The sequence below is a fragment of the Carlito syrichta genome, unplaced genomic scaffold (assembly GCF_000164805.1).
Source record: "Carlito syrichta isolate Samal-C Ts95f unplaced genomic scaffold, Tarsius_syrichta-2.0.1 Scaffold303073, whole genome shotgun sequence".
In the NCBI taxonomy this organism is placed as follows: domain Eukaryota; kingdom Metazoa; phylum Chordata; class Mammalia; order Primates; family Tarsiidae; genus Carlito; species Carlito syrichta.
In genome coordinates, this window is record NW_007247169.1 from 257,776 (window position 1) to 273,813 (window position 16,038).

The window sequence follows — 16,038 nt, forward strand, 5'->3', positions numbered from 1 at the left end:
GATCGGAGGCTCAACGGTAATAGAAATGATGGAGAAGTATTGACTGCTTTTATTCTGTGGTCTGTGAATTCAGACAGGAATACTAAGAGGTAAGGGTGGTGGGAATTGGTGAGTGTCAGAGCTCCAATGCCTGGGAGGAGAGGGCCTGAAAAGCACGCCAGGGAAAGCTCACACTGAGAAAGGGGCCAAGTGCTTGGGTGTGTGTGTGTGTGTGTGTGTGTGTGTGTGTGTACCTGAAGGAGGAAATATTCCAATTGCATGTTCTTAAGAAAGAATAAAAAAACCCTTGTAATCTGCTCTGAGATTCTAAAGAGAAATTAGCTTTAAAGATGTATAGTTTATTACAGAACTGTTTATAATGTAGAACAATCTGAGCCAACATACTTATACAAGAGGCAGGAAATTGATAAGCAATGCATGGTTAAATCTTAAAAGGGATTTCCATACAGCCGTTAGGAAGCATATTTTTAATAAAGTGTGATTATTTATAATTTTAATAACATTACGTCTTGTTTTGTATATTTTAAGAATAGTGTTTTTCTTCCCATTCATCATTTCCCCAAAACCTAGAGTAGGCTTTCCAATAGCTAAGATCTATTACATTATTTAAATATTTAATTTATTTAATCCTTTCTTTATTTTGAGTATTTTAGTAGTATCTACATTGTGCTATTGCAGATTTTACTGTGTTAAACAGCCTTCAACATAAACATTTGTGTTAATCTCTGTTTTTTTTCCTTCAACATTAATTCCTATAAGTGGAACTTTAGGGTCAAAGCTTACATTTTTAAGGCTTCCAGAAATATTTACATTTCCACTAGCAAAGTATATGATTACCACTACAAATTTTTAAAACTTTTATTCCATTATATATTTTTCATTTACAAAATTGTTTATAATCAAGTAAAAAGAAAAATAAATATCATAAAAAATAAATAAAAACTTCTCACTTTGAGGACAGAGGAGAAATTGTTAGCTCAAGGATTAATCATAATAAAAATGGTCCCACTTTATCAACATGAAGAGAAGTTTTGAGGAGCAGTAGATGTGCTGAAAGGTAATGTTTAGCCTGAGGGTGGGTGCAGGTTCCAGGCAGGGGTGGAGGATAGTCAGTTGCACCAACCTCCATTCCCTTGTTTCCTCCTCACCCCTCCACACTCCCATCTACAGACTTGTTCTCAGAGGTAGTTCCCAGACCCAGGTTTCCATGGCAGCAGGTGCTATGATTGTGGCCTTTATGCTCCTTTGTGATGGGGAAAGCTGTTTTAGAGTTAGTATTTACTGAGCCCCTAATATGTTCTAGTCTCTATAATTACTTGTACTTATTAATTGTGAAGTAAAACATGCAGCATTTTTAATTTAAAACATTCAAATAATTTTAAAAGTAAAAAGAGCAAAAGTCCAAAATGTCCTTTCACTCTCTTAACCTCCAATCTTCAGCACAGTATGCAAGATTTTAGGTATTTCTCAGGCATTTACACATATAAGTATGTACAAATCTACTGCTTTGCTTTAATTTTTTTTTTTTAAATAGAATCCTTAGTATACTTCTGCAATGTGCTTTCTGGTCACTCAGTATATCTGGATTATTCAAGCTGGCGACAATAAAACACTCTTTGTAACTGCTGCATTGAATTCCCTCAATGATGAGCCATCATTCCTCTGACTAGTTTCCTGTGAGTGGCTAGTTGGGTTGGTTACAACTTTCATACTTTAAAAGATAATAATGAGTGTCATCCTCATACATGCTTCTCTCTGCACCCATGCAAGTATTTTGCTGGACTACATATCAGGAAGTAGAATTGCTAGGCCATTTGTACACATTCTAAATTTCATATTTCATAATATCTTATGAGTGACCAAAGTTCAAATATGTTTTGTCACATGACCGAGATTACAGAGTTTGGGAATCATAGAAGTTTAACCTATTTTCTGCCTTCTTTTTATCCCTAACTCCTAACATAGTGGGCCTGGCCAATTGTGGGTGCTCAGGAAATATTTATTGAATGACTCAATTAAGGAAAGAAAGAAAATGGGAAAGATCTGATCTTATTCCCAGCTCTCCTGTTCACTAGCCTTGTGATTAAGCAGTAGTAGATTCAGCCCCTCACTGACTCCAGAGCCTTCACCAGGCATTCTGCCTGGATCTTGCCCAGAGCTACTAGGCCATGAGTTGACCAAGGCAATGGTTGAGAGTTGGGGCTTAGAGGAGTCTACAATATTACACATCCACAGTGGTGGACACAAGTAAAACCAGGAAACCCGGTGAGAAGTGTCCAGCCTTAGTTGGAGGAGAATGACTGAGGTTCAGACTTGGCTGTACCAGAAAAAGTGTGGGAACACTAAATTATTTCCAAGCAGGAGTTAATGATTTCCTGATGGGATAGCACAGACATTTTTGGCAGAGTGAAGATCTTCATGAGTCACCACACTGGAGTTAGCCCTGGGGAAGTGGATGTTTCAATGTGGAATTTTGTCTTTTTTCAGGCCACAGTGTCTGCCCTGCCCGTTCTGGCATCTCTTGATAGGCATCAAAATGAAAATGGCATGTTTCTTGACCTTCTTTCTGCACACCTTCCTTGTCTACCATGTTTTGGTCCATCCGCTCACTCCTTGCTCAGGTAAGAAATGATTCTTCTTTTGTGTGTCTGAAGCAGACAATTACCTATCAAAGCCCACTTAGAACTTTTCACTCCTTCTCATACCTGGAAGTCCCAACCCAAACTGAGGGTTCACATTTCATTAAGAGACAAACGGTGCTTCTGTTAGGCATGTTCCTCTCTAGATTCTCCACACCTCACCTTCCCTGCCTGGGAAGTACCCTTCCTCTCATGGCCCCACCACCAACACTGTCTGACGGAGCTTCCCTCCTTGTGCCGATCAGCTCAGTTTGCCGTGCATGGACCCCCTGGGCCCATCCTGGCCATGGTAGGTGAAGATGCTGATCTGCCCTGTCACCTATCCCCATCGATGAATGCAGAGACCATGGAGCTAAGGTGGGTAAGATCCAGCCTTAGGCAGGTAGTGAACATGTATGCGGATGGAAAGGAAGTGGAAGACAAACAGAGTGCTGAGTATCAAGGGAGAACTTCGATTCTTCGAAATAACATCACTGCAGGGAAGGCTGCTCTCCGAATATACAACGTCAGAGCCTCTGACAGTGGAAACTACCTGTGTTATTTCCAAGATGACAACTTCTATGAGAAAGCCCTGGTGGAGCTGAAGGTTGCAGGTGAGCCTCTGGGTTTTGTTTCTGAGCTCATTCCTCTGTGGGACCTGGGACAGACAAGAGTTCCTGCTCCAAAGACCCTGCAGAACACTTTTGGCTTGTCACTATGGCCACTAGGAATGCCTGCCATGTTTTGCAATGTCCTTGAGAAAAAGATAAGTTTTTCTTCAGGAAGAATCCCTCCTGTACCCTACTTGCTCAAGTAAAGAATTATTTCCACTGGCTTCCAGTGGTATATGAAGAGAAGTAAAACCCAAGGGATGGGAAGAATAAGAAAACATCTCTCCAGTGACTGGCATATAGTCACTAGTCCTTTTGGTCTAGTAGGTTACCAGCTTTTGTGGCTACACCAGGTGGATACTAACATGAACCCTGGGAGTTTGAGGTGAGGGACTATATGTCCTGCCAATGTACTCCAGCAGTGACCATCCCCAAAACACAGCTATGTTTATTACTTGTTGCAGTGAGGAAGAACACATACCATGGGAACTGTAGTATGTCTCAATAAGATGTTGGAGAAGACTTAGTACAAAATTTGGGCTTGTGTTAGGAGATTTGGAGGAAGGTTTCCAGAAGTGAACTCTGCTCTTCATTAGATGCTGTCTGGAAGGTAGGAGAGGTCAATTTTGTGAGTGATAGTCTTAATAAATCTTCTACGGGGTCTGGGTATGGCAGCTCATGCCTGTAATCCCAGCACTTTGGGAGGTCGAGGCAGGAGGATTGCTTGGGACCAAAAATTCAAAATCAGCTTTGGCAATATAGCAAGACCTCATCTCTACACAAAAAGAAAAAGAAAAAAAGAAATACAATAAATTAGCCAGACATAATCTTGTGTGCCTGTAATCTTAGCTACTTGGGAGGCTAAGGCAGGAGGATCACTTGATCCCAGGAGTTTGAGGCTGTGGTGAGTCATAGTCATGCCACTGCACCCAGCATGGGTAACATAATGAGACCCTAACTCAAGAAACAAAAAGTAAAAATAAAATCTTCTATGAGAGGAAAGAGACTAGGGTGAGACTAAAGGTAAAGGCAGCAGTCCCTCATTGCAGATGGGTATGTTTAGTCATTGCTATGGTTTAGAAAATGTATATGTATTTTTTATGTTCAGATATGATTATGGTATGGTCTTGTTTTTTCCATTATTCACCATTTCATTTCCATTATCTAACAAAATGCCATTGTCTGATGTTGGTGTTTTGTGAAATTGCTTATGCTTTACAGAAGGACATCAAGACCTGATATCAACTTTCAGATGCTGGAGGCTGCTTTTCTCTTTCTCAGGGCAATTTTTTGCCCTGTGGCTTTTTGTTGGGTTTGGTTGATGGGAAGCTATAGCAGAGAATGGAGATAGGAAAAAAAGAGAGAGGAATCTGAGAAATTATCCCTGACTGTTCCCTAAAGGGTCCCCTTATTTGCTGCAAGAAAGCCCTCAATACATGACTCTCTTCTTTTAGGTCTTCAAAAGAGCTTTCTCCTCTCCTCCCTTTAGGTTTAGGGATGAGTGAAAATATCCCCATAGTTACTGTCCTGGGGGCTCATCACTAGCCCTTGTGGTTTTCCCATCACCACGACCACACTTTTGTAAACAGCTCTTGAATAAAATCCTCCTTGAATTACCTAATGTGATTTTCCATGGTTTCCTGTTGAGGCCTTCCCTGATACAGTAGGCTTCCAATAATTTAGGTTGATTTATCCTTCCACAGCACTGGGTTCTGATCTTCATGTTGAAGTGAGGAGTTATGAAGATGGAGGAATCCATCTGGAGTGCAGGTCCACAGGCTGGTACCCTCAGCCCCAAATACAGTGGAAAGATGCCAAAGGAGAGAACACCCCAGCTACGGCAGCACCTGTGGTTGCAGACAGAGTGGGCCTGTATGCAGTAGCAGCGTCTGTGATAATGAGAGGCAGCTCAGGAGAGGGGTTATCCTGTATCATCAGAAATTCTCTCCTTGGCCAGGAAAAGACAGCCAGGATTTCCATCACAGGTCAGTACCCTGCTTAGCCCTAGGTATACCAAGCTAAGCTGTGACTGTCGAAAGAAAGGAGTTGTGTGAGTCTCTGCTGTTGACATGATCTCTGCAGTGAATATAAGGCCAGAGCAGGGACCTGGATCCTCTTCCTTGCTTCTGGGAAGCTTCTCTATCCCTTAAAACTCTTTATGCCACATTTACTGAACCTTTCCCATCTGCCAGATGCTGTGACAGGCAATGGAAACTGGTGGGAAATGGTTAAGATAAGATCCTTAGGCGAAGTCAAATGACAAAATGGAAAAAAAATGTGTATATATAGATGTGTTTTATATATATATATATAAAACACATCTCATATCTTAAAGAAAGCTCTAATCTCCTTAAAATGTAAGAAAATTTAAAACATCCTAGTAAAAAAAATTAACCAGGAGTATAGATTATTAATTTACCACATAGGGACTAGGCATGATGGCTCATGCTTGTAATTCCAACTCTTTTGGAAGCCAAGGCTGGAGGATCATGGAAGCCAGGAGTTCAAGGCTGCAGTGAGCTATGATTGCCTCACTGCACTCCAGCCTGGATGGCAGAGCAGATCCTGTCTGGAAGGAAGGAAGGAAGGAAGAGAGAGAGAGAGAGAAGAAAGAAAGAAAGAAAGAAAGAAAGAAAGAAAGAAAGAAAGAAAGAGAGAGAGAGAGAGAGAGAGAGAGAAGAAAGAAAGAAAGAAAGAAAGAAAGAAAGAAAGAAAGAAAGAAAGAAAGAAAGAAAGAAAGAAAGAAAGAAAGAAAGAAAATGAAATAACCCACAGAAGGGTGTTCATTCTCACTCTTTAGAGAAAGATGTATTAAAACATTCTTTACTTCTGATATTTGCAAAAAACAAAACTCAATTGGTTGTTAACACATTCTGATGGAGAAATGCAGGGAAGCAGTAACTCTCAGGCATTTGCTAGTGTAATTTGTAATATATTTTGTGTGTATGTTAGCACAATCTCAATTGGGGGCTATACAGCAATATCTATCTAAACTACATATTTATTGATCCAAAATTCCACCATGGGAATTTATTTGATAGATAAGCTTGCATTTGTGTGAGACTACTTATGTAAAAGATTATTTCTTATAGCATTGATTATAAATTTGCAAGTTTAGAAACCACGCAAATGTAGACTGCTGGGGAATTTCCATACAAAGGAATGCCAACAACTATGCAAAAGAAAAATAGAGATAACTCTTTCCATTCTAATATGGAAAGATCTACCAGTTACACAGAAAGAGCAAGACACTTTTTTAGTTTGTTTTTGTTTGTTTGTTGAGTTGATGTCTCACTCTGTCACCTAGGCTGGAGTGCAGAGGCATAGTCACAGTTCATCACAGCCACCACCTCCTGGGCTCAAGTGATCCTTCTTCCTCATCCTCCCAAGTAGTTGGAATTACAGGTGTATGCCGCCAGGCCTCACTCATTTTTTTTGTATTTATGGTAGAGACAAGGTCGCACTATATTGCCGAGGCTGGTCTCGAACACCTGGGCTCAAGCAATCCTCCTGTCACATCCTCCCAAAGTTCTGGGATTATAAGCGTGAGCCACCGTGCCAGGCCGCTTTTTAAAATTTTTTTGTTTTGTTTTATTTTAAAGATGTGGGGCATAATTCAGGATTAGGTATACAAATGGTCATCGTACAGGTAAAGTTTAGGTCTCATTTTGGTCCCCACTTCACCTGGTTTGAGATCAGATATCCTTATTAATGAAGTGTGCCCCCCCCGACCCCTGGTGGTTTCCCACTACTACAAATCCCTTTCTTATAGTGTTATGATAATTGTTCAGGGTCCACTTATGAGTGAGAATATGTGGTACTCAGAGCTCTGTTTCTATGATAGGTCACTGAGTATTATAGACTCTAAGTCCATTCAAGTTGCTGCAAAGTTCATAATTTTGTCCTTTATGGCTGCATAATATTCCATCATGTATATGTACCACATTTTTTTATCCAGTCCACTTTCAATGGGCAGCACAGTTGGTTCCATGTTTTTGCTATTGTGAAAAAATGCTGCAATAAACATGCTTTTTAAAATTTAACAAGCAGTTGCATAATACTCTAGATCAGGCACTTTATAAGCATTAATTTAACACTTTTAATCTCAATAGGACCAGAAAGGTTAAGTAATTAGTCCAGGATCACATTGCTAGTCATGTAGAGGAGTCATACCCTCTGACTCCAAAGTTTTCTTAACCATCACATTTAGCTGACTAAAGAGAAGCTAATAAATGAAGGGAGGCAGGAAGAACTGGATGGATGGGAGGCTTGAATGACTTGTTATGTAAGTATTTTTATATTTGAACTATTTAAATGTACTACCTATTGAAAAATAAGTAGAAAATATATGTATGACTCTGCTCCAGACACTCACTTTCAATGTGAGAGGCAGACACAAGTTATAGTAGCAAGCTGTAGTAAGGGTTTACCAAAAACTTACTTAGAATTTACAAAGAGTTTAGGAAAAGAAGGTTTATTTAACCCCATGAGATAAATTCTGTGCCTCCCACTCTGGAGGAACAGCTAAAGCTCAGGTGCTGCAGGATGGGTAGGAAGATCGCCAGCCACCGCTACCCACAACCTATCCCTTTGCAGAGCCCTTCTTCATGAACTCTGAACCCTGGATCAAGGCCCTGGCAGGGACCCTGCCTGTCTTGCTGCTGCTTCTCGCAGGAGCCAGTTACTTTTTGTGGCGACAGCAGAAGGAAAATAACGCTCTAACCAAGGAGACAGAAAGAGAGCAAATGCTGAAAGAAAAAGAATATGCCGCAACGGAGCAGGAAAAAAGCACAAGAGGTATCTGACCCCAAAAAGGAATCTAAGCCCTTGGGTTACAGAGCCAACCCAAATACCTCACACTAAACCTCACCTGGCTACTGTGTCATTTTTAAAGTTTATTTTGTAGAAACTCTCTTCTCCCATAACAGTTCATTATTTTTTCTGCTTATTTTCCAGAGAAGCTCCAGGAGGAACTCAGTAAGTCCCCACTCCCCTAGAGACTAGCATGTCTTCCTAGTCCTGCTTTAAATGCCTTGATGACTCTTTCCTGTTCATTCCATTGCAGAGTGGAGAAGAATCCAGTACATGGCTCGTAAGTAGCTCTGACATGGTCTCTGAATTTGAATCTATGAGTCTCTCTGCTTGGATATTTTCCAATGCTGAACTTTTGAGCAGGATTGGGAATTGATTCTGGATTCATTTTTCCAGGGGAAAACAAACAAACAAACACTTTAGCTCTGTAAGGCACTGGCTTGAAAGGAAAGAGGAAAGAGGGGATGAGGTGCCTTCTGTGTGGCAGGAACCTCATTAGTTGCTATACATAATCTATGGACTCTTGAGAAGAAAAGAAGGATAGGAGATAATAAAGAACAAGGAAATCAGAAAAGAGGGAAGGGAGAAGTGTGTCTCATAAGCAGGAGTAGCTTCAGTGGCTCAGTTGGTACAGATGCATCTTAACTGCTGTCAAAAATTAGTCCCTGAAATTTCTCATTGAGTTTCCCAAATTATTTTCAGAAGAAGGTAAGAAATTATACAGATTGAGATAGATGGGTCTTATACATACATACATATACATGTAGACATGGTGACACCTATGCCCAGGACAGAAGAATATATATATACATAATGGGTCAGCTGGACTCCATCAGGAAGGTATTCACACAGTGCCTGCCATGTCACTAGCATTCTATTGATGTTCCCAAACTTGATATTAAGGAAGAGAGAATTGAACCTGCAGAGGAAAATGGTAGGAAAGAAAGGGTAGAGTGGTAAAAAGAAAGAAAAGGTGGGGGGGAAAAGAAGGGAAAGGGGACAACTAAGACATGGCAGAGTTCAGGTGACATCTCTACCTTTCTTTCATTGTAGGTGGGGAGAAGTCTCAGACCTATGCTGGTGAGTGACCCTGATGTTCTCTAAGTATCTGGGGGCATGTGCCCTGAACATTGCAAACTTTTCTCTGCTGTGACCCATTAATATTCTCAATTGGAATAGTCAGATCTAACCCAAAGGCTTAATTTCTGTGGGGATTCACTTGTGCTTTTCTGGAGCCTTTGAGAGAGCCCTGACACTACTGGCACCCATGCACCCCTCATGTCAGAGGGAATGGAGCCCACCATATTTTAGAAGTTGCCATTCCTGGTCCATCAGAGTTGTAGAGGAAGAGAGCTAGACACTGGAAGAGACTCTGAGGAGAAGGAGAGAAAAGACTTAGGAGAATGAGGTGGGGACGAACAAAAACATGAACTTGTTTCTTAATTGTATCTCTCTCCTTTCAGAATGGAAAGTGGCCCTCTTCCAAGCTGGTGAGTCAACAACCTGAGGGACCATAATCCCCGTTTCTTCTCCAGTGCTTAAGATTTTGAAAAGAAAATTCCCATAAGTGAGTTTTAGATGGGCAACATTAAATTCCAACTTGAAAAGTGTGCCTAATTCCAGGTTCCTTTCTGCTGAGAGCCCAGGGAACCAGACAGAATTGTTCTCTTGGGCTCCCACAGAACTTTATGGGAAGGAAGAGGCATAGAATGTGGAGTTGAGTTGAGGGAGATGTCCACTGAATTATACCGGAGGGATAGTAAGGATGAGAAATGCCGAAGAAAGAAGGCAATGCCTGCCCAAAGAACTTTGCCCTTCCTAGTCTTCATATGCCACCTGCTGCCTCTGTGTTTCCTCAGAGGATTTACTTTTTCTGAGTTCTGGCCTTTGGCCTCTACATTTTTAAATGATGATTATAATTTATATTTTGGTGGGCTGAAGTGAAGACTGATGGAGGCGATGGATATTCATTGGTCAGAATCCTAGCAAGAAAGAGTGACTGGTTCAAAACAGGTGTTTGAAGGGCATTTGGAGAGAATCGGGTTAAGGGAAAGCAACAAGGGAATGTTCAGTGCCCCAGGGACACAACAGTGGGGAGCTGTCTCCACCTCTTGGCTTGAAGGGATAAAGAGAAGAGCAGTTACGAGAACCCAAAAGAGGCTGTAGTCAAAGAGACTCTGAGAAGAGTCAGGTTTTTGCAGAGCAACACCAGCGAATACTGGCAGGGAGGAAGAAGGGATATTCAATGTTGTGCTTCTGTTTTGACCTTCCCACTGGCCAAACCCAACAGCAAACCAGAGGACAAGAGAGCCCAGTGACACTGTCCACAGAGGACAGATTCCTGGGACCCAGAAAGGGTGGAGAAAGATGAAGTGTAGAGACTGGATCTGGGGGCATATAAAGTCCCCAATGTAGACCCTAGCACAGAGGAAGCCCTGGCAGCTTTTATAACATCACATGCTTCCCCCAAGCCTTTCCCTAAGCTGAGTAAATTACATTATTGTCTAATTCACCCCAAGATATTTGTATTTTTATTCACATTTTTCACATAAAGAAATGCTTCAGATAAGGCTCCGTAATGTTGCATGACTTAGATGCGTAGAATTATAGACTACAGAAAAGAAAAACCCACTCAGCTCATGAGTGGTAGAGTAAAGATTGAAGATTAAATTTATGACGATAAAATGTAAGTGGGCAGAACCAATCTAGGGAAGGAAACAAGAAAAACATAGAAAAAAGGCCCTGTTGCTTCCTGAGGCAGCATCATGGTATCTGATAGGCAGACCCTGACTCTATCCTCATTTTACCTTTCTATTCTCCACTGGACGCAAGATCCCTGGTGCTTTGTGTCATGATATTAAAGAAAGAGTCACATTCAGGGCGGGCTAAGTATGCCAGGCTGTGGATACAGGACTCTTTGGCAAGGCCCAGGCCTTTTATGCTGAGGCTCTGAGATCCAGAATATAGGGCTGACCTCACAGACACATCCTCAAACTTTCTACAGCGGACGTACTTCTGGATCCAGAAACAGCAAACCCCATCCTTATTGTTTCCGAGGATCAGAGGAGTGTGCAGCGTGCAGAGGAACCACAGAATCTGCCAGACATCCCTGAGAGATTTGATTGGCGTTACTGTGTGCTCGGCTGTGAGAACTTCACTTCAGGGCGACATTACTGGGAGGTAGAGGTGGGAGACAGGAAAGAGTGGCATATCGGAGTATGTTGGAGAAATGTGGAAAGAAAAGGTTGGGTCAAAATGACTCCAGAGAATGGATACTGGACTATGGGGCTGTCTGATGGCTATAACTATCGGGCTCTCACTGAACCTAGGACCAAACTGACTCTTGACAAGGCCCCTACAAGAGTGGGGGTCTTCCTGGACTATGAGACTGGAGAGGTCTCATTTTACAATGCCATGGATGGATCTCATATCTACACCTTCCTGCATACCTCCTTCTCTGAGCCTCTGTGTCCTGTTTTCAGAATTTTAACTTTGGAGCCCACTGCCCTGACCATTTGCCCAGCAGCCAAAGAAGTGTGGCATTCTCTTGTTCCTGACCTAGTGCCTGATTCTTCTCAGGAGACCCCAGTGACCCTGGGCTTATCTGAGCAAAGTGGGGAGCCTCAGGCTGAGGTACAGTCTCTGCTTCTCCCTCTCCAGTCTGGAGCTGAGGGCCTCCCACTCCAGAGCAACAAATCACAACCATAAAGCTACATGCACACAATGAAGCACTTTACTGATATTAATTAAATTATTCCATATGACAGTCCTTAGAGTTTGGTACCACTTTATTGTCTCCTTTATACAGATAAGGAAACTGAAGTGCAGGAAAGTGAACTAACCTTCTAAAGCTGATGTGAAAATGGTGAGATCTAAACAACTAACAAGAGAATTTAAAATGCATTAGATGCTGTACTAAGTGCTTTAGGTGGATTTCCCTTACTTAATCCTTGTGACCCCCTGTGAAAGAGTGTCCTTTCGCTGCTGTGGACGATGAGGCAGGGCACTGTTAAGTAACATTGTTACTCATATAGTAAGTTGAATAAACCTGTTCTATCCTGATTTTCCCCCATAAGAAGTGACTATGTACGGCCCTGAGGTTCCCTTCCCAGCTCAGCTTTGGGATAGGCATCATTGTAGGTGGTTGTGGAGGTGATACCCTCTTGACTCTTTCTCAGCTGATTATGAGAGCTTTAGACCCAACACTGCTTTGGATCAACTCTGCGGGCTGCAGAGAATGCAATTCTCTGTCTTGGTCCAGAGAATAAACTTAGTGTAACCACATCACACAGGACTGAGGAAGGGACTAGAGTCTATACTCTTAATAAATGATGTTCCCACCCTATAAATGTGATAAGTGATCATGGAACCAGATCCCATCTTCCCACATTCAAGGTTTCCAGGGAGCATCACTAATACCCTAAAAATTGTCTGTGAAATAAGAAATTTGGGCAAAGGAAGCTAAAAGAACTACAGGAATATGTTTAATCACACTATGGAATCTATTTCCAGGAAAGCTATATCCACCCTGATCATGGATGGATGTTGAACCAATATTCCTTTCAACTGACAGATACTAGAGGAAAACTCCTCTTCATCATTATCACTGCTATTGTTCATCATCATATTCCCTCTGCCTAGCATGTGGTTGTCAAGTTCTATTTGTTCAATGAATTTGTCCATAAGCATTACTCTTCAACTTGGCTTTTTCTAGACTCTGATAAGTCTTCTCAGCACAATAGAGTAGACTACACACCTGCTGTACTCACCACTGTTCCACAGTTTACCTCATGGCACTATTTGCACAAAACTCTTATTGTATGAGTTTTCTATTGCTGCCATTATGAATTACCATAAGCTCAGAGACCTACAACAACACAAATGTATTATCGCAGAGTTCTGTAGGTCACATGTCCAACATGGATCTCACTGAACTAAAATGAAGGTGTCTGCAGGCTGCGTTCCTTTCTGGAGAGCTAGGGAAGATTCTGTTTCCTTGCTTATTCAGACTGTTGGCAGCATTCAGTTCCTTGCAATTATAGAACCAAAGTTCTAGTTTCCTCCTAGTTATTAACTGAAGGCTATGATCACCACTAGAGGCTGCCCCACCCCGACTCCTAGCTCCTGTCCTCCATCTTCAAAGCAGCAACAGCAGGTTGAAGTACTCTCAATCTTTCATTTCTCCTGGTTCTTCTTCCATTGTGTCTCTTCTGCCTTCTATTTTAAGGACTCTTGTGATCAGATTGGGTCCAACAAGACAACTTAGTATAATTTCTTTATGCTAAGGTTAATAAACTTAAATTTTATGTGTAAGATTTATTTTGCCATGTTTTATATCACATGCATTGGATTCACTGGAGACATTGCTGGGAGGGCTTGTGGGAGCACTATTCAGCCTACCACACTTATTTGAGAAGTGCTCTCAGAAAACACAACTGTAGAAATAAAGTGAGACAGAGAAAGGAGAAAGCCAATTAAGTAGGAAATGGCATAAAAGTTTCATCCGGAAGATGTGGAAATACATCTTCCACTCATGGTGTAACAGGAAAAATAGAGAGATCGTGACACCAAGACTATTATAGGAAGTGGCACTTTTTTATGCTGGCTAGCACAGCGGACCCGAGAATTTCATGCGTCCAAATTGAGTGCCCCAGAACAGGAGACATGGGGTCTTATACCCTTGTTTAGGTAAGGGAGGGGGGTCGTGTTGAGTGATTACATATTTCCTTTGGAATCTTACAAGGTTGTACTCAACAAAATCAGATTTTTCAAAGAACAAATGGTTTCTAGGAACTGCAGACTAGAAAACCCTCAACTTCAGAAGGGGAGTTTTTTGGATAAGTCTGTGAATTAGCCACGCTTTTTGCATATCCATTAAATGGCTAGTCTTTGGGCCATTTGGTCTTTCCCAAACAAAACCTGCCTGGCTTGGCTGGGTCTTTAAAGTTTCAGCTTGCCTTTCAAAAGGAAATACCTTTAACCACTATCAACTCCTTTCCTGCCCTGGGCTAGTGGGAGTTATTCCAGGTGATTGCCATGAGGCCATCTGCTAATCCTGAACCAGCTACGTGTTTCTATGTTTATTCACTTAATCATACAAGAAATATATTTGAGCATTTGCCGCATCCTGCCACAATGGTGTGGAGTAAAGGAAGATCAAAGCAGATGTTCAGAGAGGAGGTTTCAAGATGGAAAGATTTTGGAATATTTTCTCATCTTTAGTTCCTTTAGAGGTCTACTATTATTTCTTCTATGTATTCTGTGAAATTTGTTCTCTTGAGACAAGGTAAATGTTTTGATTAATATTGCAACAGTCCTAAAATTTAGAAATTTTCACAACCATTATACAATGTTTATCGATTCTGTGAGGCAAGAATCTAGAATTTAAATAGGTTAGATTAGGTTTGGTTTTCCTGTGCAGCAAGATGGCTGGACTTCACCTGGCAGGACTCCATGGCTAGAGGTGACTCAAAAAAAGAGACACACAAAAATTTCCTTCAAAGATTGGAGTTTATTTGCACAGCAAAGGGAGGATCAGTGTTCGCTCTGGGTCCTAGTTCTTCCAGGACTGGCAGATACACCGAAGTCCATAGAGAATCATGCTAAAATGACCATCTTCTTTGTTTATTCCAGCCAGTGAATATGAGTCAGTGACACTATCTAACATGACACTCCCCGGTAGAACCAGTTTTCCTACTAAGCTGCGTCATAGGCAATCAACCATCCTCCTGTTTAGAACACATGTATTTCCCTCTGGCTACAGTCAGTTTGGCAAGGGTCAAGGCCTGGCTTAGCCAAATGCTTCTGGCACAAGCTGCTTCAGAAGCCCTGGGCCTCATTTCTTCACATAAAAAATCTGAAGCCAGATCTCAGCCTGGCTGGCAAGGATCTTGGACTCCCCAGTACTAGGTGGAATGTTCCTGTACTTACTATCTTTTTACCCTCATTAGCCACTCAACTCACTTTAAATTTATATTCCAGAAGCATCAGGTGATGAGTGAGGTTGCTGTAAGTAAAAGAGATAGTTCAAGGGTCAGTAAAATTTAAAAAGCAGTTCTGAGGACTTTCTTTAACTATTCTCATGAAAGATCTCTCTGTAGAGCAGAGAAGAAGCCTACTTTGGAAAAGGATTCTGTTTTTGATCCTCTTTCTCAGTCCTAGATTTCTCCACTGTGGGTGGCTTGTTCCTTTTGCCATCTCTCTCTTGGTATCTGGTGCCAGGTGATTCCAGAACTGGGTCATGCTGTTTTGGGAATAACCTTATGCTGAGCACTTTCACGCAAGAATTGAACAACTTAGTGTTGAGCTTAGGGCTGGGCCTCATAAGGAGAGAGAATCACATCTTATAGATATCTGTCCTAAGCGTGGCAGGATGCAGCAAATGCTCAAATATATTTCTTGTATAATTGAGTGAATAAGCACATGTAGCTGCTTCGGGATCAGCAGTTGGCCTCATGGCAATCACTGGGGATGACTCCCACTAGCCCAGGCAGAAAGGGAGTGGTAGCAGTTAGAGGTATTTCCTTTTGAAAGGCAAGTTGCAACTTTAAAGACCTGCCAGGTGCCGGGCAGGTTTTGTTTAAGAAAGGCCAAATGGCCCAGAGACTGGTTATTTCATGGAAATGGAAAAGAGTCTTATCTAAAACCCCCCTTTCTGAAGTTGACGGTTTACAAGCATGCAGTTCCTCAAAAGCATTTGTTCTTTAAAAAATCTGATTTTTCATGAATTTCGCTGCAACCTGGATGGAACTAGAGTCTATAATACTGAGTGACCTCTCATAGAAACAAAGATCCGAATATCACATGTTCTCACTCATATAATGGACCTTGAACATCCAATGCAATACTATAAGAAAATGACTGACGGTACTGGGAAACTATGGGGGGGAGGGGGATGGAATTAACAGTAGCAAATATCTGTCGGGGGATGGGAAAACACCTCTTATCAACAGGGTGCCTGAATGAAACGTAATTGTACACCTAACCCTTAACTGTAC

General features: G+C 41.6%; 1 protein-coding gene across 3 annotated transcripts; it reads left to right on the forward strand.

Annotated features, from left to right (window-relative positions):
• On the forward strand, positions 1–13,354 carry LOC103259962 (butyrophilin subfamily 3 member A3). Of its 3 annotated transcripts, XM_021712104.1 has the most exons (10): positions 2,392–2,406; positions 2,529–2,621; positions 2,885–3,232; positions 4,933–5,214; positions 7,826–8,026; positions 8,186–8,206; positions 8,295–8,321; positions 9,095–9,121; positions 9,505–9,531; positions 11,046–13,354. In XM_021712104.1, exons 2-10 carry the CDS (start codon positions 2,537–2,539, stop codon positions 11,747–11,749), a joined length of 1,722 nt encoding a protein of 573 aa, XP_021567779.1. In that variant the 5' UTR covers positions 2,392–2,406; positions 2,529–2,536; the 3' UTR covers positions 11,750–13,354. The 3 variants fall into 3 exon arrangements, with proteins under 3 accessions (XP_021567780.1, XP_008055803.1, XP_021567779.1); XM_008057612.2 differs by lacking the exons at positions 2,392–2,406; positions 4,933–5,214 and adding an exon at positions 45–89 and having other exon boundaries at positions 2,488–2,621; XM_021712105.1 differs by lacking the exons at positions 2,392–2,406; positions 2,529–2,621; positions 4,933–5,214; positions 7,826–8,026; positions 8,186–8,206 and adding an exon at positions 1–89.
• The last annotated feature ends 2,684 nt before the right edge of the window (positions 13,355–16,038 follow it).

Coding starts and splice junctions, on each gene's coding strand:
- LOC103259962 (XM_021712104.1), top strand. CDS start 2,537: ATGAAAATGGCATGTTTCTTGACCTTCTTTCTGCACACCTTCCTTGTC. Junction 8,322..9,094: donor AAGAATCCAGTACATGGCTC/GTAAGTAGCTCT, acceptor CTTTCATTGTAG/GTGGGGAGAAGTCTCAGACC. Junction 9,122..9,504: donor GAAGTCTCAGACCTATGCTG/GTGAGTGACCCT, acceptor CTCTCCTTTCAG/AATGGAAAGTGGCCCTCTTC.